We start from the raw sequence: 25495 nt of genomic DNA, 5'->3' as shown, positions 1-25495 counted from the left end.
AAAACCCATGAAAAAAAATGATCTAAGAGAAAGAAATAACACACGGTAAAATCGAACGCAACTATTATAAAAAAAATATTGCACTATATGGTTAAATGCTTGTACCTATTGGTAGGTATTAGAATTATTGTCAATAGTATTAATTTTCTCTCTCATCCCTTTTTTTTTTCTCTCTCTATAAAATCAAATGTTAATACACATTATATATCACTAATCACCTTACTACATACATACAAACAAAGATAAAGAAAAGAAAGGAAAAGAGAAGAATTACTCTCAATATTTTCCCCTGAGGAAATTTTGCATTTTTTCCTCTCTTTCTCTCTCTACAACACCCACATCTCTCTCTTTCTCTCTCTAAAAAAAAAAGCTATCAAAATTCATCAAAAAAACCACGCCGGTAAATCCGATTCACCTTCTTCTTCATCGTTTCGATTTTAATCGATTGTGTTAACCTTAACCTTAGGCGCAAATTAGAATAACATCCCTTTAACACATTCAAAAAAATTCCACTAAAACGTCGTCGTAACACCTTCAACCTTTTTTCCGCCGCCGGCGGGCTCTCGTTCACCGGTAACGTAAGTTTCCGGTGAGAGTCCGATTACTGTACTTTTTTTTAAAAACGACTCCGTCTATATTTGCGTTTTTATTGCTTTATATGCTGAGTTTTGAATTTTTAAATCAATCTATGCTATAAGCGTATGTGTTCTGTATAGTATTGTTTTGGTTAATGGATTGGAGCGGAATTAGGGTTTTGTGGGTCGTAGATTTAGTTTTTTGGGCTTGTTTTAGGGCTAGTAAAATGGATAGGGGAGGTTTTTGTATCGATTTGTTTTGGGCTTCACTTAGTAGTAACCGATCCATTGTTTTTAGTGTTAAACACTGTGTTTTATGTTTTCATTGACTTTTACGACGTTATGGATCATTTTTTTGTTGATTTAAGCAATTGAGTATTTGAATTTGAATTTGAATTTGAATTCACAGCGCTCTTACTTCCTCTCAAAATGAATATTGTTTATTTCACTATATCGTCTAGTGATTTTAATTCCCTTTCGTTGAGAAATGCGACAGTAATACAATTTACTTTTCCTGCTTCAGAGGTTTTTTGGAGGGAAGAGAACTGGCAGTAATACATCTTCAAAAGAGTTACCTTTTCGGGAAAATAAGAGCAAACTGAAATTTTAATGTGAAGAAAGGGTATGGCTTTTTATAGGAATTATTCGAATGAAACAGTTACATTGGATGAGAAAAGCCCGGGGGAACAGAGTATGCAGGGTATACATCAGGATGTAGGAAACGAGGAAGTGGAAGGTAGTTTGAGTGAAAATGATGATAATGGTCAGTTACAAGATGAAGTTGGTGTAGAAGTGGAAGCGACGGTAGGGGATCAGGTGCCGCCTGAAAGAAGAGTTAATTTGGCTGGGAAATGGGGTTCTGGGTTTTGGAAGGATTGTCAACCGATTGGCCCCTCGGGTAGGTCAGCTTCTGGAGAGGAATCAAAGAGTGGATCAGAATATAAGAATGAGGAAGAATCAGATGAGGTATCTGATGGTAGGGAAGATCAGCTAGAGTCGGAAGATGAAGGAAGGCAGAAAGAAATGGGGAAGAGTCGAAGTGTCCCTGCGGATGAGATGTTATCTGATGAATATTATGAACAAGACGGTGATGATCAGAGTGACTCGTTACATTACAGAACTGCTAATCCTTCAAGCGGGTATAGTTCAAAGCCGCAGTCAAGGTCTATTGCCGCCAACAAGTATGCAAGTCGGAAGTCAAAAGCTTCAAAAGATCAGTACGGCGGCGAGTATGCTGATTATGACGATGATGATAGTGAAGATGGTAAATTCTATTATTTTGAGCATCTGTATCGTCTCCTAACATATTCGGTCTTACATGTGCGTTGAGTGAATGATGAATTTTCTAGATAGAACGTGATGGGAATAGCGTGGTTTGCAATTCTTTCATCTTCCATAATGAATTGTTAATGTGATTGGGGAATAAGGGGGAGAATTAGAATAAAACTAATTAATTACCCATTTAGTAGATCGGCTCTTTCAACCTCTTCTCGTTTCTTGCTAGTGTGTGGTCAAGAAGTTGTTATTGGAATACAATTGTGTGCTTCACAGTTGACTTTCACCATTACCTTTTTGTTAATTGTTTTCCTACTATTTGCAGAAGATGATCCCGATGATCCTGACTATGGTAGCACAGGTCGTGGAAGGGGCATTAAGGTGTGTTCTTATGCATAGTGTTGTTCATAATTCGTATGCTATTACTGATGTGATGTGGTGAATGTTGTGATTTTTCTATAGTAGTTGCCGGCATTTGACATACCTTTAAGCATGTCCACTTTTTGAATATTTTGCAGTAGGAACATTTTGGTTCTTATCATTCATGTAGTGTTTGTTGCCTATTATCTGATTTTTTTTGTGCTGAAATGGACCTATTATCCGAATTATAATATTTGAAAATTCTTGTACGTAATCATGTGTATAATGTATCTGATATATTGATGGGGTGAAATTGTTAGTATAACTCCATTGAGTATTATGATCTAAATTAGGGTTCTGTACGCTTTGTATTGCATGAAAATGGAGATGGAGGTACTGAAGATTTGAGATGTTTTCAGATGAAATTTATTGATATGCAGCAAAATTTTGTAGCAATAAGGACCTTGTCAGTTGCTATGGCAACAAGTGTAGTTGCAGTGATAGTACTGGTCATTTACAGTATATGTAAGGACCAAGTAGTATCATATTACAATATATGTGAGGACTAAGTAGTATCATATGGGATGATTAATTAGGAGAGTTGGAGGAAATCATGTTAAAATAGCACACTTGATTCTGATGGTTGTTTTCCATGCTGTAACTCCCTAGTTTGGTCTTCATATGAAACTGCAGAAGTTAAGATTTATCATCCTGTTGAATCTGATGTTAAGAGAAATTAGAGCCTTTTGCGGTGATGTTAACTTGAGATTTGGGACTCGATAAAATGAAAATGCAACGGCAGTAATCTATTTATTTCACCTAGAAATGCTAAGGCAAGCTTGTATCTTGTGATAGGGTGAGCTTGTATGTTAGGTCTTTTTTCCTCGAAAAGAGCCGAAAACAGTATCTTATGCTTTATGTAGTACTTGTCCAATAATCATTTATGTTTGTATGACCTTAACCGTACCTGAGAGTAGTAAAATAGAATCATTATAAGTTTTCTACTACTCCCTCTGTTTCAAAAAAATTGGCACTATTTCCTTATTAGTCTCCAAAAAGATTGGCACCTTTCAATATTTTCTTAATAAGAAGCATTTATTTTCCAACCGAGAGGTTGTGAGTTCGAGTCTCCCCAAGAGCAAGGTGGGAAGTTCTTGGAGGGAAGGATGTCGGGGGTCTATTTGGAAACAGTCTCTCTACCCTAGGGTAGGGGTAAGGTCTGCGTACACACTACCCTCCCCAGACCCCACTAAGTGGGATTATACTGGGTTGTTGTTGTTGTTGTTGTTGTTGTAGGAAGCATTTATAGCCACAACAATGTTATGGCAGGTTCCAGACGACAAATTCAAAATCTTTACAGCCACAAAAATGCTATGGCTTATTTAAGACCACATATCTCAAAAGTCTTCCCTTCTTTATCAAAGTTTGTGCCAAGTCAAACTAAGACAATCTTTTTGACACGGAGGGAGTTGTTTTTGAAAACGGTTGTGTCCAGGTCAATCTAGCATACTTTGACTATTGCACGTGGTACCTGCTACCTCCCACCAGCACCATACTGGCAACTCTGCCCTCCTAGGCTTACGCAGATGGAAAGAAATGTGGTCTCCCATAGTTTTTACCCACTTCATTGACTAGTAGTCCACATCCTTGAGTGCTAAATTTTCTACTTGTTATTACTTTCATCTAACTTGATTATTGAATCCTGCAATCTAATTAGTTTTTTTTAGCGTTGTTGGTTAGTATCATTTGAGAAGTCAAGATAGTGAGTTGACTGTGCTATATTGGGAAGATCTGGAAGGATAGTAAATCCCTGTATTTGTTCTTGGAAAAGTTGCGAAAATGGTAAAGAGGACTTTCTTCCCATTCTTTGCATAAGTAGGAGTAATATGTAAGTTGTAACAATAATATCACGTATGTGGGCTGTATTAAACACCACCCTTTACTTCTAATAACATTTTTGAAGAATGGTGATGTGAGTTGTGTGGTCTTTTGTGGAGATTTTCTTGCTTATTTGATGCTTCATGCAGCCTTTCATTCATATTGACTATCTCACATTTATACATTGCTCCTTATTCTTGTCCCTTTTAACTAGTTTTTTTTTTGGGTTACAAAACCAACTTTTTTCATATCTAGCAGTGTTCTTTAGAGTGCGAAGCGAGAAAAAGTGAGAAGGTCCTGAATTGGTTAAAGCGTGAAGCAAAGCGCTCGCACATCTCGCACATTTAAAAAAAAACAAAATAAACCCAAGAGCAAATGAAGAAAAATAAATAAATAAATTCAATTAAGTCAACAAACTGAAAAAACGAAATAGAATAATCTAAAAATTCAATTTAATTTAAAAAGTGAACAAAACAGTAGAGCACATGAAAAAAACAGAGAGAAGAAAACAAATAAATAAATTCACTTAAATTAATAAACTAATAAAAAGAAAGAATAAGTAAAAGTTAATTTAAATCAACAAAGTATAACAAAAAGACAAACAAATTAATAAAATAAAAGCTGAAGAAGCGAAAGAATAAGATAAGAAGAAAAGAAAAAAATCGCAGCAGCAGCGATATCACAGAGTGAGAAACGAAGAAGAGACAAATGGAAGGAGAAGAAGAAGAGAGAAGAAGAAAAAGAAAGAAGCCATACCTGGAGCTTGACGAAGAAGAGCAATAGAAATGTCCCAGCCGTAGTCATAACTCGCAGAAGAAAGTCGCACCAAGGTTGAGAAATATTTCGATAGTGGTCGGTTATTTCTTTTTTAAAAAACTAAACAGTCCACCTTTTAAAATAAAAATAAGAAGTGCACGCCTCCCTCGCTTCAGTTGCTGCACATGATTCACTGTGGAGAAAGTGCTTGCTTCCTTAAGCCGCTTCGCCTCGGTCATCTGAAGCGAACTACCCATCGCTTCGCTTCCCTTCTCGCTTTAAGCGATGAAGCGCTCGCATTCCCCAATGTGATATCTAGGGAACTATTAGCAACTAATTAACTGTGCTTCATCATGATCTATTAGGACCCTAGCTGTGTTCAATTTGTAACTAATAAGGTTCAGGCACAAATTAGACCTATGCAACACATACACACAAATTGGAAGGGGGTGGAAGTTGAATTAAGAAGGAAAAAAAAACAGATAGGAGAAAGTAGATCTATGTTGTTCCTCTATGTAACCTAAATTGTTCTGTTCTTTAAATCCACAGTTTGTTAATAAAACAGTAGATGGCTGGACTAGCTCCGTGTATACACTCTACACACTGTATGCGGTCATTAAAAGAAAAAGTGCTATTTCTGAAGTGACACCTTGGATGATATTTTAAGGAAAGTCTTTAGCATTTGGGTCTCCTTGGGTTGTAATAATAGCTTTTTTGGTTGGTAAACGAAATCAAGTATTTGAAATACCGTGCTAGCCACTTCAATCAATTTTGTACTTGCTGAAACAGTTTACCTTGTAGTCAAGTCTGTTTAAGCAAACTCTGGACCAAGCTATTGAAAAGCTTTAAGTTCTTTAGATTCTTTTTGGTAAGTGTTAATTTATTAAACAAAAGTACCTTAAGGATGTGCTGGAAGTTACAACACTTCGGTTCTTTAATTCTTTGATAAAGTAATAATTTCATTAAAGAAAGGGCATAAATGTGCCGTATACAAGAAATATACCAGAAAATAGAAAACCTTAAAACTTTCGGTTCTTTATGTGTGGTGGAATGAACTGTATATTGGTATTGTTGTCCTCTTAGCAACTGATTAAAAAGAATGTTATTGTTCTCTAAGCTCAGCTAGTGCAGAAATGTTTCTCACTTTTCATTTGTTCAGTTTCATGTCGCCTTGCTGTAAGTTCGGAGTCAAGTGACATAGTGATTTTGTTTCCACGTTTTCTTTTTTTTTTTTTGGAATTTTTTGTCTCATGCTTATATATATATTATTGGACTCGTCAAATGACCTGGTAATTTGCTTTTACCCCTGCAGGAAAAGGATGAAGACTGGGAGGGCGGAGAGTCTGATGAGTTAAACAGTGATGATGATGATGTGGGCATCTCTGATGAAGATGAAGAATATTTCAGAAAACCTCAGGGCAAGCAAAAGAATAGGGGCGGGCATAGTGTAAAATCTACCAGAGAAATTAGGTCTCTTGCTACATCTGCTCGACGAAAAAGGGGTAGAACATCATTTGAAGAGGAAGAATCATCAGAACATGATTCTGAAAATGAGAGTGATGAGGATTTTGGAAGTAAACCTAGAAGAGTTGCAAATCTCCGCCCGAAAAATGGTGGTAGATCTACTGCGGCAAGTGTATCTGGGAGGAATAATGAACTCCGAACTTCGAGTCGTCGATCGATTCGGAAAGTATCATACGCTGAGAGTGACGAAAGTGAAGAAATTGATGAGAGCAAGAAAAAGAAGAGCCAAAAGGTGTTGTCATGAGTCCCATCCATACTATGTTTTTCTGTGTATCTGCTCTTTGGACTTCTTCTGCTGAATGTCTTTAGCTTGAATCTTATCTTTTCTCACTTTTTACGGAAATTTCTTTATGTGCGATCTACGTCAATGATCGTTTCCACATGATAATGCATGTGCCATTTGCCCTTTATACAAAAGGCATGTGCCTGGTGAAATTGCTTCTTTACCTTTTCATCAAAAGAAAAAAAGTACTTTCTTGATGGTTGCAAATTTGCATTTCAGTATTTAGATTTTGTTAGCTCCTGACCATAGCCTAGCATATTTGTACTGGAGCTAACTGTACCGTTTTGTAATCGCTTATGTATCTGTCAGCATCTTCTTGATGCCTTTAATGAAATGAAACTTCTTACTTCATCAAGAAAAAGTGCCTGGTTCATAGTGGTTGAGAGAGTCCTCTTCATGCCACTAGGTCAAGAGTTCGAGGCTGGTACGCTGCCAACCCAAAAAAAAGTGCCTGGTGAAATTGCTAGTGCTTTGTGTATTTGGCTTTTAATATGTTTGCTTATTATATTACATCAGCAAGTGTTTTCATGGCCTTTTTGTCTTTTCTAGCCCTGAGTGATATGTTTAACTAAATTATTTCCTGCAACAGGAAGAAATTGAAGAGGAAGATGGTGACTCAATTGAGAAAGTCCTGTGGCATCAGCCAAAGGGCATGGCTGAAGAAGCTAGAAGGAATAACAAATCAGCTGATCCTATGTTGTTAAGTCATTTGTATGACTCTGAACCAGATTGGAATGAGATGGAGTTCTTAATAAAATGGAAAGGCCAATCTCATTTGCATTGTCAATGGAAGTCGTTTGTTGAGCTACAACATGTAAGCTTTTCTAGATCTGCAATTGACTTATGTTGCTGCATTTCTTATGATTGGCTAAATATTCTGTTTCGATAGCATTATATTAAAGTGATTAATTTCAGTTTTATCTTGATTTTTTTCATGCTCGTGCAGCTTAGTGGGTTTAAGAAGGTATTGAATTACACCAAAAGGGTCATGGAGGATGTGAAGTATCGGAAGACTGTATCCCGTGAGGAGGTGAGTGAGAATTTTATACACTATTTCTCAGAATCTTTGAGATAAATTGATTAAATTCTTTGTATTGTATAAAGGACTTGACCAGCATGGGCTTTTTTAGTTTCTCAAGTGTCTGTGGTTGTTTAGTGGAAATGTTTTTAACCCAAGTTTTGTCATAAGGGAATGGAGTTATATGAAGATTCGACTTGTGAATGATTTTTGCATTGTTCTCGGCTTTTCAACTAATATGAAATGAGAAGCTGACTTGTTAGACCATTCGAAATTTCTGGTATATGAGAAAGAGGAATCACTGATTTTCTCATGGAGCCATACGTTTTGGTTCTCTTTTAATTTTATTTCTGGGTTTTTTTTTTTTTTTTGGGGGGGGGGGGGGGTTTAAAGAAGCCACATATTTTCCTCTTAAAATGAAGCAACTCAAAGCACCTGTGGGACTTTGGGAAAATTGAAAATTATTTGGGTCCACAGTAATACTAGAATCTTAGCTGCTGGACTCTCTCTCTCTCTCTCTCTCTCACACACACACACACACACATTTATTTTTTGCCATGGGAATACAGAATTTAAATAACATCATATATCTTTACATATTTTTGGCAAACCCAAAGTGGAATTTGAGTATTCACTTGAAAGGAATATCTTCTATTACTCTGCTTCAATAGTGGAGATTTATTTCATCCTTGGCATAAGTAGTGATTAGTACGAGCGGACCAAATTTCAGATGGGCTGGAAAAGTTACGTTTCCATAACTGTTGATGGAGCTCCTTGGAGTTTAACTGTATAGGTGTTTTCTTTAAACACCCCCATCCCCCAAAGTTTGGCTTGCTTCAAAGAGATTTAACTGGATCCGAAAATATTTGATTCTAATGGAAGTAATTACATTCGTCCGTCAACTGCGGGAGGATACTGAGAGAAACAACTGCTGCTTTATTGCTGTTGATGGAGCTCCTTGGAGTTTAACTGTATAGGTGTTTTCTTTAAACACCCCCATCCCCCAAAGTTTGGCTTGCTTCAAACAGATTTAACTGGATCCGAAAATATTTGATTCTAATGGAAGTAATTACATTCGTCCATCAACTGCGGGAGGATACTGAGAGAAACAACTGCTGCTTTATTGCTGTTGATATTTTATAGTTAGCTGCAGGATTTGTTTTACTTATTTACAACATCCTCTCTTATGGCCCATTTTCCCGTTGTCCATTAGATCGAGGTAAATGACGTGAGCAAGGAAATGGACTTGGATATCATCAAACAGAACAGCCAGGTTTGTTGTTTCTAGAGACCTCTGTCGCCTCAATGCACAGTTCACGCAGCTCTTAATGTTCATTTTGGTCAATTCATCCTTAGGTTGAGAGAGTTATCGCAGACAGAATCAGCAAAGATGGTTATGGTAACGTGGTGCCGGAGTATTTAGTTAAATGGAAAGGGCTATCTTATGCCGAAGCAACTTGGTAAGCAGATTTTTGTGCACTTGTGTCATTCTATTTGTTTTTTTGACCTGCCAGTTGATTTGTTCATGAGTAATGTTTCTTGAGGTCTACCTGGAGAAGAATGGTTTATTAACTGTGTGTACTTCTTTCCTTTCTCACCTCTCCCTGCCTTGGATTGTTTGTTATTTGTTTTATCTGCAGAACATATTTTGTTTTAGTTTTAGCTGTATAAACTGCAAGTGCTTAGTGGGTCTCCTTCATGTTATCTCAGGGAGAAGGATGTTGATATTGCTTTTGCTCAAGATGCCATCGATGAGTACAAGGTAGCAATTCGGTAGCATATGCTTTATGGTTATTTCATATCACTCTTTCATCAGTCTCCTGTTTTGCAGTATTACTGAATAGTTCCTTCATTTCCTCAAGTAATGCTGTAATGTGTTGATATGATTAATGCATATCATCTTATATAGTTTACTGTTAGCGTATAGTATGAAACCAATGATTGAACAAATTTGGATACCTATTGTTTCTGGAGAAGTGTTTGAGAAACTTTAGCATGCAGTATTTGCTGCTTTAAATTATCTGATGACTGAAATCAGCATGTCACCAATTTTATTTATGGAGAAGATCACATAGGAAAGTTTGGTCTCCCAATAACAGGTAAGGTACTTTTATATTCTGATAAGTGACCAGTTAGATTGTCTTTGTTAGAGGGTCAAGTGAATGGGCTGTTGAACTGTTGTCTCCTTATAGAGTCTTGGGAAATCCTTACCTCGTGAGCTAACTTTTGGGTTGAGTTGGACCGTTCATTTCTTTTCATGATATACGAGACACACCCATTTTTCTACTTGTGTTTTCCATTGTTGGACCCCCCATGTTTTCCACATTTTGGAGTGGTGGTGGGTGTATGTGTTAGAGCATTCCACATAGGTTGAAGCTGTAGTTTCTTTTTGAGTTTTTGGTCTTGGACATTTCTCACCTCTTGATCTAGCTTTTAGGATTGGGTTAGGCCAAGTTCCCCTTTCTTATCATGGTATTTTGAGTCAAACCCATCCTTTTTCTTGGTTTATTCAATATTGTGTCCCCATGTCATACTGTCCAGCTCCAGATGTCTAGTCCAGGCCGTACGGGGGGGGGGGGGGGTAGAGTGTGCCACATCAGTTGAGGAAAGGACTGTTGTCTCCTTATGGCTTTGGACAATTCTTACCTCATGAGGTCTATTTTCTTCACCAAAGATAAGGTCAAGAAGGTTGATTTGCTAAATTACAGTTTAATATTGGCATCCTGAGAACTGATATCGGGATCTTGTTTCTTTAAATTGTGATCGAAATTGGGGTGTAGGAATAGAAGTCTTCTGTAAGGTAGTGAGTAATGTACTTCTTTTCTGTTTGCATCCTATCCCTGATAGTATGTTACTTTCCAAACTTTTGTTCTTCCACCAATTTTTCTTATAATTAACTAAAAGCTGCCGGTCATATTCATTTTTTCCTTTTCTAGATAAGTCAATTTAGTGCCTTCATGTCATATCTGCCTTTTAATGGTTATTTATTTTCATGGTTTCTTTGTTATCTTTTATATGTATTTGATCTAGTTTGTTTTGGTCATGGTGAGAGTACTTCCTTCTCCAATGTTTTAAATTCAATATTTTTAACCGTTATACAAACTGCAGGCTCGTGAGGCTGCCGCTATGGTACAAGGGAAATCAGTGGATTTCCAGCGGAAAAAGAGCAGAGGTATTACTTCTTTTCTTTTTTCATCTGTCTAACCTAGTCTTAGTCTGTCATTAACGTCAACCGTATCCAAATTCAACTTGTTATTTCATACTTCTATATCTCTTTCTCTGTTGTCTCAAGTCTCAGATAAATTCTTAAAGGCAAAATTGGAACAAGCCTCTCCTACCTCATCTGTGTTCTTTACAATATAGTTCATTGTGTTCCTTGTTACCTGTTGAATGTCGATGTCATTGTCAATTTAAAACCGATACCTTATTAGGAAGTTTAAGGAAGCTTGAAGAGCAGCCTGAATGGTTAAAGGGTGGGAAACTTCGAGATTATCAGCTTGAAGGCTTGAATTTTCTGGTTAACAGGTAATGAAGTTGGCTCCGTGTTTGGTTATATATGTATGCAATATGTTTCCTCCCCACTAGTTTTGGCCTCCTGATATGTCTTTTTCACAGCACAGTTGGAGGAATGATACTAATGTTATATTAGCTGATGAAATGGGTCTGGGTAAAACTGTTCAGTCAGTTTCAATGCTCGGTTTTCTACAGGTGCTGGCTTCTCTATGTTTTATGCTCTACAAAATATTGCTACTTCTTCTTTGGTAAACATGGTCGTTATATTGTCCCTGCAGAATGCTCAGCAAATTCATGGACCATTTCTGGTTGTTGTCCCATTATCAACTCTCTCCAATTGGGCAAAGGAGTTTAGGAAATGGCTGCCTGATGTGAATGTGATTGTCTATGTTGGAGCACGTGCAAGTCGTGAGGTAAGTCTGGGTTATACAGCAATCACGATGTATTTTGTTTTATTAGGTAATTATCTCATTACATAGTTGTTAACTTTAATGGCTCTATGGAAATGATATCTGTATTCTTTTTCCAGGAAAGTTATTTGATGATATTCAAGCACATTTTATGTGTGATTTTACTACTACTCTCTGTTCATCCTTAGTTTACATGTCTGTACGTCCTTATTTTTGTTGGGTGTGATGTATGCCTCCTTCTACAGAAGGATATGGATTCTTTTTTCGATGTAATTTATATTTTATTTAGATGATGGAACAAGTCCTGACATAAGAGCTAAATGCTAAAGGTTGATGATCTTATACAAGCTCGACTCTCTACCAAGTGCATGCAGTAACAAACATCTTGTCTGTGCTCCTTGAATTATCTCTTAGGTTGGTGGTTGAGTGTTTTTGCATAAACACCTTTTTTATATGGTAATGTAAAATTCATTAGAAGTCCGTACCAAGAAGGTACAGGAAAAGTACAATAAAGCAGGGGAATGGCAGGTTACTACGGATTACAGGACCCATAAATTGTTTACTGTCTATCATATGAAACTTACACCACAAGTATAAGTTCCGTAGACATATAGGCCTAACAAAAGAAGTGTGATCTATCTTCCCCTCAAAACATCTTTTCTTTCTTTCCAGCCAAACCATCCACAGAATGCAAAGATGAGCACTCTTCCATAGCACGTTCCTTCTTTTATCTACCCTCTGACCCTGCCAACTCTGTAGTAAACTCCTAACGTCTCTTGGCATGGCCCAAATTACTACAAAGAGGTGAAAAATAAACAAAGACCAAATAACCCTCAGGGGTTGGCCTGGTGGCAATTGACTTGAGCCTTGGGGTTTGCTCCCTTTCAAGGTCTCAAGTTCGAAACCCACTGGGTGCAAACAATTTCTGAGGGCCATCGGACTGGGTAAAAACCTGAATTAACCGTGGTGCACTTGCGGGAAACTCCTTGCCGAGGGCCTGTGCACCCCCGGGATTAGCCGGGGCTCTTAGAGACTCGGACACCCGGTGCAAAATCAAAAAAAATAAAATAAACAAAGACCAGATGAGCCAGACTTGGTGACTATGGAGAAATAACTGACAATTTCATTCCTTAGAGCCTTCACCAAAAAAACATCTACTGCAAAGGGGTAATGCTCTTCTTTGAAGTTTGTCCTGCATCAAACAAGCATTCCTAGCTGCAACTCACCCGAAACAGGACACTTTACAAGGAGCATGTGATTTCCAAATAATTTTCCATGGCCAATCAGCATCCTGGCAACCAGCTTGTTTCTGCAATAGCTTGTAGCAGCTTGAATAACCTTAATTAACTGTGAGATTGCTCCGTGTTTCTCTCCAAAAGCTATTGTCAGATATCTTGACATTCCTCATTTATGATAACTGACTTAATGTGCGCTTGATTTGTTCTCATTTTTTTATATGCTGCAATGTGGGGGAATCTTCCATTTTATATGGTTTTCTTGCACCGTGCTTCTTATACTTCATTACTTCTTAGTTTAGTTGAATAGATGTTATGTTCTGCTGTTGCTCATCAAAATTATATTATTTGATTTGCCTGTGATCTCTGCAGGTCTGTCAACAATATGAATTCTACAATGATAAGAAAGCTGGCAGGACTATCAAATTTGATGCGCTGCTTACCACTTATGAGGTACTATTGAAGGACAAGGCAGTGCTTTCAAAGATAAGGTGGAATTACCTAATGGTTGATGAAGCACATAGGTTAAAGAATAGTGAGGCTTCTCTTTATACAACGCTGTTGGTATGATAACTTCTCCTGCTGAGTTTCTTTCAAGTAGGTATCTGTTACTTGCATATCTGTGCACTCAAATATTTGCTCTCTTTGCTTTTTGGATTTACTTTGTATCTTTAGGAGTTTAGCACAAAAAACAAGCTGCTCATCACTGGTACTCCATTGCAGAACAGTGTTGAAGAACTATGGTAGGAGCTTTTTCTTTTTATGTTGTATTTCTATATTTGATTTTACTTTGAGGTTTTATTGATTAATTCATTGTGTGGAATATAATGTTGTTTGTGAGCAGTATCTTCTTGTTAATCTGGTTGGGATGGTAATAGAATAGTCTTAAGTATATAACAAGTTTTTCAGTACAATTATAAATGTTACGGAGGTGGCGAGAGAGGTGCTAGGGATATCGAAGGGTCACTTTGGCAGGCACCAAGGCGAATGGTGGTGGAATGACGTAGTCCAAGGCAAAGTGGAGGCGAAGAAGGAAGCGTATATAAAGTTGGTAGGGAGCACAAGCAAGGAGGAGAGGAGAGCGAATAGAGAGAGGTACAAGGTAGCACGAAAGGAGGCTAAGAATATAGCGTTTGGCCGACTGTACGAGGAATTGGGGGAAAAAGGCGGGGATAAGAAGTTGTTCCGGCTGGCTAAAGCGAGGGAGAGAATGCTCGGGATCTGGATCAAGTGAGGTGCATCAAAGACGAGGAGGGTAGAGTCTTGATGGGGGAGTACAGAGATGGCAGACATACTTTTAGGGTCTTCTAAATGAGGAAGGGGGACCGAGATATAGTGCTAGGGGATATGGGGCATTCGGAGAGTCTCCGAGACTTTGGGTATTGTAGGCTTATTAAGTTGGAGGAGGTCGTGGGGGCTATGCGTAAAATGAGTAGGGGCAGAGCGACCGGGCCAGATGAAATTCCAATTGAGTTCTGGAAGTGTGTGGGTAGAGCAGGCTTGGAGTGGCTGACTGGGTTGTTTAATGTTATTTTCAGGACAAAGAGGATGCCGGATGAGTGGGGGTGGAGTACAATGGTTCCGTTGTACAAGAACAAAGATATTCAGTGTTGTAAGAACTATAGGGGTATCAAGTTGCTAAGTCATACCATGAAAGTTTGGGAGAGAGTGGTGGAGGCGAGGGTGAGGAAGACAATGTCTATATCTCACAACTAGTTCGGGTTCATGCCGGGTCGCTCGACTACGGAAGCTATCCACCTTATTAGGAGATTGGTGGAATAGTACAGCGATCGGAAGAAAGATCTGCACATGGTGTTTATTGACTTGGAGAAAGCGTATGACAAGGTTCCTAGGGAGGTGCTATGGAGATGTCTGGAGGTAAAAGGTGTACCGGTAGCTTCTTTTAGAGCGATCAAGGACGTGTATGATGGAGCTAAGACTAGGGTAAGGACTGTGGGAGGCAACTCAGAGCATTTCCCGGTTGTTATGGGGTTACACCAAGGATCTGCGCTTAGCCCGTTCTTATTTGCCTTAGTAATGGATGCACTAACACACCATATCCAAGGGGAAGTGCCATGGTGTATGTTATTCGCTGATGACAGTCTTGATTGATGAGACGCGGGACGGTGTTAACGAGAGGTTGGAGGTTTGGAGACTGACTCTCGAGTCTAAGGATTTCATATTGAGCAGGACTAAGACAGAGTATCTGGAGTGCAAGTTCAGCGTCGAGTCGAGGGAAGTAGGCATGGACGTGAGGCTTGGATCACAGGTCATCCCCAAGAGAGGTAGTTTCAAGTACCTTGGGTTGGTTATTCAAGGGGATGGAGAGATCGACGAGGACGTCACTCACCGCATAAGAGTGGGGTGGACGAAATGGAGGCTAGCATCTTGAGTATTATGTGACAAAAAAGTGCCACCGATACTCAAAGGTAAGTTTTATAGGACGGTGGTTAGACCGGCCATGTTATATGGGGCATAGTGTTAGCCGGTTAAGAACTCTCATATCTAGAAGATGAAGGTAGCTAAGATGAGGATGTTGAGGTAGATGTGCGGACACACTAGGATAGATAAGATTAAGAATGAAGATATTCGGGAGAAGGTGCGCGTGACCCCTGTGGATGAGACAATATGCGAGAAGCGAGGCTCAGATTGTTTGGGCACGTGCGGAGGAGAAGCCTGGATGCTCTGATGAGGAGCTGTGAGCGGTTGGCTTTGGTGGGTATGAGAAGAGGTAGAGGACGGCCTAAGAAGTATTGGGGAGAGGTGATCAGGCAGGACATGACACGATTGCAGATTTCCTAGGACATGGCCCTTGATAGGAAGGTCTGGAGGTCGAGCATTAGGGTTGTATGCTAGGGTGAGAGTCGAGCTTCTCCTTCTCCATTCCGGGGGTGAAGCGAGTTTGAGTAGGTTGGTCTTAGACGGCTTGTGGTTAATGTAGAGTCCACACTACCTTTACTGTTTTCCATAGATCTGGACCTTAGTTGCTGGTTATTGTTATTGCATGTCATCTATTTTATGGTTTTTAGGATGTTGTCACTATTTCTATGGTTATGTTGACGATACTGATGAATTGTCTTTTCTTGTTTTATTTCCATCTTTCTGAGCCCGAGGGTCTATCGGGAACAACCTCTCTACCCTATCGGGGTAGGGGTAAGGTCTGCGTACCCACTACCCTCCCCAGACCCCACTTAGTGGGACTTTACTGGGTCGTTGTTGTTGTTTTATAAATGTTTGTAATCTCTGAGTTTTCTTGCGACTCTGATTTTTAGAAGTTCTTTATCCAGCAAGAGTTTATTTGTCCTGAATCACATAGGATAACGTTTCGTTACGTGTATCTTACTAGTATCCAGTACTGCTGTTTTTAATGGTTATTATTATTTGATTGGGTTGGGATAAGCAGAACCAGAACAGCAAGAGGCTGAGAGAATGTGCCTAGCTGAATGCTCTTGAGAAGACCAGGTTGAAATTCGAGTCTGTATTACCTACATTGTTTCAGCAACTGCTACTCTAGTATCCATCGATCCATCAAAACTTAGATACTCTTCCTTGAACTGATCATTACTTGCAGTCTACCACCTAATGGCATTAGCATTTAGACACAGTTCTTCATCTTTTTTTGATAACCGAGAAATTCCCGAGGGCCAGTGGCATACCTTTCGAAACTCGGTGGATAATGGGCCCGGCCCTTTACCCTTCTCCACTTAAATACCGGGCTTTTGTCTGGTATTTAGACACAGTTCTCCACTTGCTGCGCTCTTACCACAATTCATCTTTTAAGCATAGTATAACACTGAAGTCAGGGCATCAACTCAAAACTGCCCCTTTCCCCGCAATAAAAAAGAGGAGAGAATGTCAGAAGTGTCAAGTAGCCTCTTAAGACTGCTTATGGTATTGCCTCTATGCAATGGATGTGATAGGCATTAGAGATGGAATGCTGAGAATGTTCAATTGTTTCAGCTTCAAGTATCTCCAAAGTTATTATTTCATATTCTTTAGCACCTTGTTGTCTCACTTGCCGCATGGTGTACTTGTGTGTTCCTTTTATAAATTAAGATGTTCTTTTAAGCATTTAAAGGACAAAACTTTTATATTTGCTCTTTCTTTTTTGAATAAATATTTTTGTTGATGACTACTCAAAATAAACATTCTTTTCTATGTTGGTTGGTGGAAGCCCAATCTTGCATTTCTCTGTCAAAGAAGTCCTTTTTACTTTTACCCTTTCTGTAAAAGAAATAATCATCCCTCCTTTTTCCAAAAAACAGAAGGAAAAGAAAATCCATACAAGCACTTTATTGGCTTGTTTTAGAATTGAATATTGAGGTGGTATTCTCCTTCTGTCAACAGTAGCTAATCAATCTACCTTTTTTTTTCTGCTTATTCTGTAACCTCCAACCTGTCTCTTTCTGTTTCTTTTGGTGTAGAACTGCGTTCAATCTTCTTCTACTTTGTTGGCTTGCTTAAAATTTGAATACTGAATTGTACTCTCCTTCTATCAGGAGTAACCTCCAACTAGTCTCTTTCTGTTTCTTTTGGTGTAGAAATGCATTCAATTCTTTTCTAGTTTATCTTTCTCACCTGTACCATCTACAATGTCTTATTCCTGCCTGTTCGTTTTGTCTCTGCATACTGGTTAAGAGAGAATATCTATTTTTTACCCCCCAAAAAAGAAATAAATGAATGAAACATCTGTCATTTTGTGAATCTTTTGTGAGGTTATATATGCTTTAAGTTGGTTAATGTTTCTATTTGTTCATGACCTTGGCAGGGCCTTACTCCACTTCCTTGATCCTGATAAGTTCAAGAGCAAGGATGATTTTGTTCAGAATTATAAGAATCTTAGTTCGTTTAATGAAATGGAGGTATCTTTAGAAATTTTATTATCCTAGTTGTCTTTTCTCTGTTGATGCAATTTTGATAGTCTGGTGACCTTTGCATTGGCGTACAACTTTTAAGGGGATATTATGTTGTGTTGTAGCTTGCAAATCTTCACAAGGAATTGAGGCCTCACATTCTCAGGAGGATCATAAAAGATGTGGAGAAGTCACTTCCTCCTAAGATTGAACGAATTCTTAGGGTTGAGATGTCACCGCTTCAGAAACAGTAATGCCTAATGGCTTAACTTATATTTAATTTAAATTGTTATTGTGCCTAGTTTTCTTCATTCATTCATTTTCAATGTGCTATATTTGGTAGGTATTACAAATGGATCTTGGAACGGAATTTTCATGATTTGAATAAAGGTGTCCGCGGGAATCAGGTTGTTAAAGGAGTCTCATGAATCTTCTATTCATATGGAATGGTCATTTTCCTTGCTGTATTATCTTAATTCTTTTCTTATATTTTTCTTCAAAGTTTTGTAACTACTTACCTTGTCCGGGATCGTTTAAATTGATCATCATGAGTTTACCTGCACAATTTGTAGATAAACAACTGAAACCTTTGATTTCTTGGGTAGTGGTTGATGTGGTCCAAACACCAGAACTTTTTCTTTTATGATTTCTCCATAAACATGAGCTTTCATGACCAAGTATGGCAGAAATAGGAAGAGAAGTTACATGATCTTCCAGTGAGTTCTACTTATACGTTCGATAATATCTTCTGTGACCTATGCATAATGCATACTGAAGTAGTTGTCTACATTGCAGATTATTTTCTTGATATGCAACATAAAGAACTACGTATTATTTTGCTTATGTTGGCCTTGTGAATTTTCTAGGTTTCACTTTTAAATATTGTGGTGGAGTTGAAGAAATGTTGCAATCACCCATTTTTATTTGAAAGTGCGGACCATGGGTATGGCGGGGATGCATTTGGCAGCACAAAATTGGAAAGAATTATACTCAGCAGTGGTAAGCTTGTTATACTCGACAAGCTGCTGGACAGATTGCATGAGACGAAGCACCGAGTGTTGATATTTTCTCAGGTTGGTAACTACTTTTCACTATGGGTTTCCTTTAAATCTAGAGAGAGCATTTATCTTATTACTCTCAGGGAGAAGCATAATGTAGCCGTAGGAACTGTTGTAGATGGCATGTTCAAGGCTTACCCTAAGTCATGGTGATGTTCACCTGTGCTTTTAACTAGCTGAGTAAGTTCTGTCAATCATCTTCTGATTGCAGATGGTTAGGATGCTGGATATACTGGCAGAATATTTGTCTATCAAAGGGTTCCAATATCAGCGGCTTGATGGTAGTACTAAGGCTGAGTTACGTCATCAGGCTATGGACCACTTTAATGCACCTGGTAGTGAAGACTTCTGTTTTCTTCTCTCGACACGAGCTGGTGGATTGGGTATAAATCTTGCAACAGCAGACACAGTCATCATTTTTGATTCCGATTGGAATCCCCAAAATGACTTGCAGGTTCGGACAAACTTGTTATCTGTGTGTGTGTTGAATAAAGGTTTACCATGAGCCAAAACAAAATATGGATTTTGTGAAAAAATTGCCTTGTCTAACATGCTCTTTTATGCTATATCATCTTTGTTTCTCCTAATAGGCAATGAGTAGAGCTCATAGGATAGGGCAGCAAGAAGTTGTCAACATCTACAGATTTGTTACAAGTAAAAGTGTGGAGGAAGATATTCTGGAACGGGCTAAGAAGAAGATGGTATGACAAGATATGGGTGCTTTTGAATGTTTGAAATGCCCTATTTTTTGATGTTACATAATATGTTGTTGAGAGATCAAGTGTGTCTCGTTAAGTCTAAACCTTTTCATTTTATATTTATTGGTGGTATGATGATTTTATTGGTCATGTTTTACTTGCAGGTTCTTGACCATCTGGTGATTCAGAAACTGAATGCTGAGGGTAAATTAGAGAAGAAAGAAACCAAGAAAGGAAGTCTCTTTGATAAGGTGAGGATATCAGTGGTAGAGTCACAAATATCTGATGACTTAATGTTAAGTTTTGTTAGTTATGATATAGACGGAACTCAAATAATATGGTGAAGATAAAATTAGATTAGCAAGTTGACTGTTAGAACATATTTGACCTTTTAGATAGTTTATATATTGCTGTTTGCCTGGTGTGTTTGTAGAATGAGCTCTCTGCAATCTTGAGGTTTGGGGCTGAGGAACTATTTAAGGAAGACAAGAATGATGAAGAGAGCAAGAAGAGGCTTCTTAGTATGGATATTGATGAAATTCTTGAACGGGCTGAAAAGGTTGAAGAGAAAGCAGCTGAGGCAGAGGAAGGAAATGAGTTACTGAGTGCTTTCAAGGCAAGTAAAGATTTGCCTTCTGGCAGACATTTTTGCTGTTCCTTTTTTCTGATTCTTCTGTTTGGATTTCTCCTACTTATGTGCCACATCTTTTCTTTTGCTTTTCCTTTCTCTCTTTTTCTTGTTCTTTCATCCTGCTAAGTTTTGTTTATTTCTCTTAGATTGGAGGTCAGGCTTGCTTGAGACTTCACCTTTTTTTCCTTCTTTGTTCCCTGTATAACCTGTGTTTGTCCTACAATTTCTGTATGCAGGTTGCCAATTTCTGTGGTGCTGAAGATGATGCATCTTTTTGGAGTCGGTGGATAAAGCCAGATGCTGTTGGACAAGCTGAAGTATATAATTCTACTTTCATAGCGCTGTGTGCATTTCTGTAGTGGTTCTTATACTGATATTTTTTTTTATTTTGTGATATTTTCTTTAAATAGGAGTCTTTGGCTCCTCGAGCTGCTCGAAATATAAAGAGTTATGCAGAAGCTAGCCCTCTGGTAGAAACTAATAAAAGAAAGAAGGGTGTTGATGCTCAGGAAAGGTTCCCAAAACGTCGCAAGGGAGATTCTAGCTGCACGCTTCCGGCAATCGATGGTGCTACCGCTCAAGTGAGAGGATGGTCTTACGGGAACTTGCCAAAGAGAGACGCCACTCGTTTTTCCCGTGCGGTAGGGTTTATTAATTATGTGATTATGTTTATTTTGTCTCTGTTCTACCTGTAAAATGTATTTGTTGGAGTAGATAGTTCCTCTGTTCCTTAAGTTGTGCGGTTAAGTTTCTTTTCTTTCCGTCTGTATGTGCTTTCTTTGTGGTAACATCTCGTCTTGATCAATTATTTGATTGTGTAGATATCAGAACCATTAATCTGTTATTTTCATTAATTTAGGTCAAGAAGTTTGGGAATGATAGCCAAATTGGCTTAATATCAGCAGAGGTTGGTGGGGCAGTTGAAGCGGCGCCAACTGATGCTCAAGTTGAGCTTTTTGACTCATTAATTGATGGTTGCAGAGAAGCAGTTAAAGGTGAAGTTGTTGACCCAAAGGTCTGTATATTGGTTCATAACGTACTTTTGAGAATTGAGCAATGACGCTCTTGAGCTGACATTTCGTATGCTTTCTCCTTCAGGGGCCACTTTTAGATTTTTTTGGTGTTCCTGTGAAGGCTGATGAACTACTGGGCCGTGTCGAGGAACTTCAACTCCTAGCAAAGCGTATTTGTCGGTATGAGGATCCCGTCTCACAGTTCCGTGCTTTATCTTATCTAAAACCTGCAACTTGGTCTAAAGGTTGCGGCTGGAACCAGAGTAAGTTGAAGCCTTTTTTGTTGTTCATCTCTTGTTCGTTCCGTTTTCATTCCCCTTTCTATCTTGGAATATTCTCATGGTCGCCTTAACTCCTTTATTTGGTAGAGGATGATGCCAGGCTGCTTTTGGGAATTCATTATCACGGATTTGGCAATTGGGAAAAGATACGGTTAGATGAAAAACTGGGCCTCATGAAGAAGATTGCTCCAGTGGAACTTCAACATCATGAGACTTTCTTGCCAAGAGCTCCGCAGTTGAAGGAGAGAGCTTCTCAACTTCTGCAAATGGTATAGAAAACTCACTATTGAGTCCCTATATTCAAGAAAATTGCTTGTTACTTCCATCTTTTCATTATTATGCATCATTCTTCTTTCTCCTTTTTGGTGTTGTGCTCGCTGACGAGAGCATTTTATACTTTGCTACTGAGACGGATCAGACAAATAATATTTCTTGCTTCTGAGAAGAAGCAATTTATCTAGTCAAAAAAGACGTTGAGATGCCAGAAAATACATGAAAATAAATGATCAAATCACAAAATCTTGGTCTTTAGAACTGAGAATGTACTACATTTTTAGAAGGCTTGTGTAAGTGCTACATGGAATCGCTGATGCATGAGTTAGCAGACTTTTATGGGTCTAAGGGGGGCTAATACATTAATCTGCTAATCGTAGTATCTTGAAATTTTCTTGTGTGCTTTTACTGGAAGTACTAATGACATGTGGAGTTTTGCTGTGTCAATGAATATTTGGAAACAAATTCACTGTGCCCAAAATATTATTGGAGGAATTCAACCTGGATTAGAGTGTCTTATTTGGACTGTTAAATTTAATATGCTTCTAGGAGTAAAAAAGCGAAATCATTTGATCAAATTTACAAGGGATCCCTCCCTTCACCGTATCTCATGGGTTAAGCAGTGTAATATATAATCAGTAATAACTTCAGTAAAAGTACTACTTTGTGTCAGCTTTTATTAATCAGTAAAGTGTTTTATTGATGTGAACCAGCAAAGGTAGAGAAAGTACATCCAAAAAGTTACATTACCGAGAACGGAAAGAACTAAAAATCTGTCGTGGCAGAAGACACTCTAAACATAAACCATGTCCATGTTATACCAAAAAGTAAGCAAAAGAAGACATTTGTGCTTAAGATTAATAATAGAGGAAAAGATGGGTGGATCTGCATGGTGCATTTTCATTGTGTAGTTAGGACTAAAGGGGAGGCGCTTTCCAAGTCCTCCACATTAGCTTCATTGGTCCATTCAAAGTTTAACTGTTTGGTTTACATACATTCCTTACCTCCTAAGTTGTACCCTTTTTTTTGGTATAACCGAGAAATCCCTGAGGTCAGTGGTGCATAGTTCGAAAATCAGTGGATAATGGGCTGACCACTGCCCTTCTTCACTTAATACCAAGCTTTTGTTTCAGCAGAGTTTGAATCCGTGATGTGTGCCCCTTCTTCACTTAATACCAAGCTTTTGTTTCAGCAGAGTTTGAATCCGTGATGTGTGCCCAATCACTCGTTGTGCTCTTACCACTAGATTAAAGCCCCCTTGGTTCAGCTCCTCCAACTGTACTAAACAGCACAAAGGCAAGGATGAATTCTTCCCCTGGGTACCAAAAAAAGATGACCTGCCCCCTTTACCCTTCCCCTTCTCTTGCCCTTAAATAAGATATAGCTATGCGTATCGGTATGTTCTGGTCTCGTCGTGTGCGGAGTCTGACATAAATTAGTGAACTCATCCACGTGTGTGGAACTTCTTCTGCTTTATATCAGTCATGGCATGATTTCTATCTTTACAATGGTGAACTGTATCAATATCTTGGACTTATTCAACTGTAAGGTCATCATTTGCTTCCTACTGACTTGATATGTGCTTCCCCAGCAAGTGCAATGATGCATAGAGTTGCCTCTTCTTGAAATTCCTTGTGTTTATGGTTGTACTTTTCTTCTTCTTAGTTTGTAGATGTTCGTCCAGCTGTAGGATGTGGAGGTTCACTTATCTTTTTGTCTTTGTTCTCTACTGATTCTAAGAAATTTAGCTTTGCAGTTACTTGTATAACTTACTCACTTTAGTCTTGCCACCAGGAAGTTGCAGCTGTTGGTGGGAAGAGCATTAATTCAAAAGTGGGCCGAAAAGCTTCCAACAAGCAGAAGGAAAGCCTTCCCAGCATCACAGCACCTCTTGGAAAGGGTAAACATGGTAAACTAAGCTCAGCCGGATTAAATGTTAAAGCAGGTAAAGTTAGAGCTTCAAAAGCCCAGAAGGTTGAACCTTTGGTTAAAGAGGAAGGGGAAATGTCAGACAATGATGAAGTTTATGAGCAGTTTAAAGAGGTGAAATGGATGGAATGGTGCCAAGATGTGATGGCAGATGAGGAAAAGACGCTTAAGCGTCTGCAAAGATTGCAGACTACTAGTGCTGATCTCCCGAAGGACAAGGTTAATTTAATTACATCAGTTCTCTCTCTCTCTCTCTCTCTCTCTCTCTCTCTCTCTCTCTCTCTCTCCTCGCTTTCAATGGGTCTGAATTTCTCTTTCACACCAGGTGTTAGCCAAAATACGGAACTACTTGCAACTTCTTGGTCGCAGGATTGATCAAATAGTTATCGAATATGAGAAGGAACCGTATAAGCAAGAAAGTAAGCCTCTTGTTTTTTAATTATTTGGCACAAGCTAATAGTTTATAACTTCCTGCCCCTTGTTGAGATCTCTCTACCTGACATGGAGTGTGGGTGCTTGGGTGTTCCTTTTCTCTTAGTTATGAAACAGTATACAATTGTGCAAATGAGGCTATACTTTCTCTCTTAATTTCTCTCCTCCTAAACACATTCAGTTAACAGGCTCATTTAAAATCTTTGCTACAGGGATGACAGTGCGTTTATGGAATTATGTATCAACATTCTCAAATTTGTCTGGCGAGAAACTCCGTCAGATTTATTCTAAACTTAAACAGGAGCAACACGTAGAAGCAAGGGTAGGACCTTCACAATTTAATGGTTCTGCACCCGGGCATCCAACGCCAGGGTTTATACCCCGAGGTTTAGATGTGGCAAAATTTGAAGCATGGAAACGAAGGAAAAGAGCTGAAGCTGATGGTCATTCCCAAGTTCAGCCCCAACAGCAAAGACCTTTGACTAATGGGACACGCCTATCTGAACCGAACTCATCTTCAGGGATTCTTGGCGCAGCTCCTTCAGATAGCAAACAGTTGGGTAATGGTAGGCCTTACAGAACACATCAGTCTGGCCTTCCCCAAAGACCAGGTTTCTCGTCCGGTCCCAGATAGTTCTACTGGACGTAAACTGCCATGGTACCCCTGCAGGGAAAGCCATTCAATTTTGTCTCAGTGGCTTTAGCTGCCTCAGTCTACTTCTTTATCTGGAATTACTTTGGCCCATGGGGAATACAATTTTTTTGCTGATTCCTTGGCCACACATCTGCTATTTCTGAAGCAACTGGAAGCCAGAGGACTGCATCATTTAGAAGCCAGGAGTGAACTCGGATGCCCTTTCCCAGATCAAGGAGATGAAGATTTGAATATATTAAAATTTCTAGGGCACACATTTCTTCCCATTATAGATAAAATCCCAGTCTTTTTCGTTTTTGACGTATATAGTGGATAGTGAAAGAGCATTTCCCCTAGATCATCTGTGACAGCATGTCACAGTCTGTATGTATTATGCTTTTCGCAAAGTGTACATTATCAAATTTTGCTTATTCAATAACTCAACATTATTCTTTACACCAGTGACTCCACTTGACTCGTTCCTTTTTCTATGTCCACTTGTTTTCTGCATTTAGAGATTATTTTTGTCTTGCATTACTGTAAGGTACAACTCACTTAAGATATAGTCGCCCGCAGAGCTCACATTCAAATTCTTTACTGTGTCGAGGGTCTTTGTTTAACTCCTGATTTTGTTACTGATTCAGGTAATATTAACATTGGTGTACTTTCCACTACTTTGCTATCGATTCTTTTCTTAGTATGGACTCAGCAAGATTGGTTTTCAGTAGTTGTAGTGCTGATGAAGTCACGAGCAACTGTCATCAACGATAATCAGGTACTTAGATGCCATCGTTATTATTTCTGTAAGTGTTCAAATATCATTCGATGTATTTACATTTTATAGCTTTATGAAAAGGTACACTTTT

At 38.7% G+C, this 25495-nt stretch overlaps 1 protein-coding gene across 3 annotated transcripts; it reads left to right on the top strand.

Moving 5' to 3' along the window:
• The first annotated feature begins 230 nt into the window (after nucleotides 1-230).
• On the top strand, nucleotides 231-25085 carry LOC104213245 (protein CHROMATIN REMODELING 5). Of its 3 annotated transcripts, none has more exons than XM_009762704.2 (31): nucleotides 231-400; nucleotides 1099-1839; nucleotides 2176-2231; nucleotides 6157-6600; nucleotides 7241-7465; nucleotides 7598-7681; nucleotides 8883-8942; nucleotides 9026-9129; nucleotides 9380-9431; nucleotides 10778-10841; nucleotides 11101-11194; nucleotides 11290-11377; nucleotides 11461-11595; nucleotides 13200-13391; nucleotides 13503-13570; nucleotides 17596-17689; nucleotides 17806-17930; nucleotides 18024-18087; nucleotides 18547-18753; nucleotides 18950-19192; nucleotides 19329-19439; nucleotides 19601-19687; nucleotides 19870-20052; nucleotides 20304-20384; nucleotides 20478-20708; nucleotides 20927-21082; nucleotides 21166-21343; nucleotides 21449-21630; nucleotides 23429-23782; nucleotides 23889-23982; nucleotides 24208-25085. In XM_009762704.2, the coding sequence occupies exons 2-31, from the start codon at nucleotides 1200-1202 to the stop codon at nucleotides 24627-24629; spliced, it is 5118 nt and encodes a 1705-aa protein (XP_009761006.1). In that variant the 5' UTR covers nucleotides 231-400; nucleotides 1099-1199; the 3' UTR covers nucleotides 24630-25085. The 3 variants fall into 3 exon arrangements, with proteins under 3 accessions (XP_009761006.1, XP_070016665.1, XP_070016664.1); XM_070160564.1 differs by having other exon boundaries at nucleotides 233-578; XM_070160563.1 differs by having other exon boundaries at nucleotides 244-589.
• Nucleotides 25086-25495: the final 410 nt, after the last annotated feature.

Source organism: Nicotiana sylvestris, chromosome 10, assembly GCF_000393655.2.
Source record: "Nicotiana sylvestris chromosome 10, ASM39365v2, whole genome shotgun sequence".
Taxonomy (NCBI): Eukaryota; Viridiplantae; Streptophyta; class Magnoliopsida; order Solanales; family Solanaceae; genus Nicotiana; species Nicotiana sylvestris.
This window is presented reverse-complemented; position numbering and strand designations above follow the sequence as displayed.

What these genes read in the sequence shown, in the direction of transcription:
- LOC104213245 (XM_009762704.2), top strand. Translation starts at nt 1,200, where the DNA reads ATGGCTTTTTATAGGAATTATTCGAATGAAACAGTTACATTGGATGAG. An exon ending in GAGCACGTGCAAGTCGTGAG is followed by an intron (nt 11,596 to 13,199) that starts GTAAGTCTGGGT and finishes TGATCTCTGCAG; the next exon opens with GTCTGTCAACAATATGAATT. An exon ending in ATCCCCAAAATGACTTGCAG is followed by an intron (nt 19,193 to 19,328) that starts GTTCGGACAAAC and finishes TTCTCCTAATAG; the next exon opens with GCAATGAGTAGAGCTCATAG.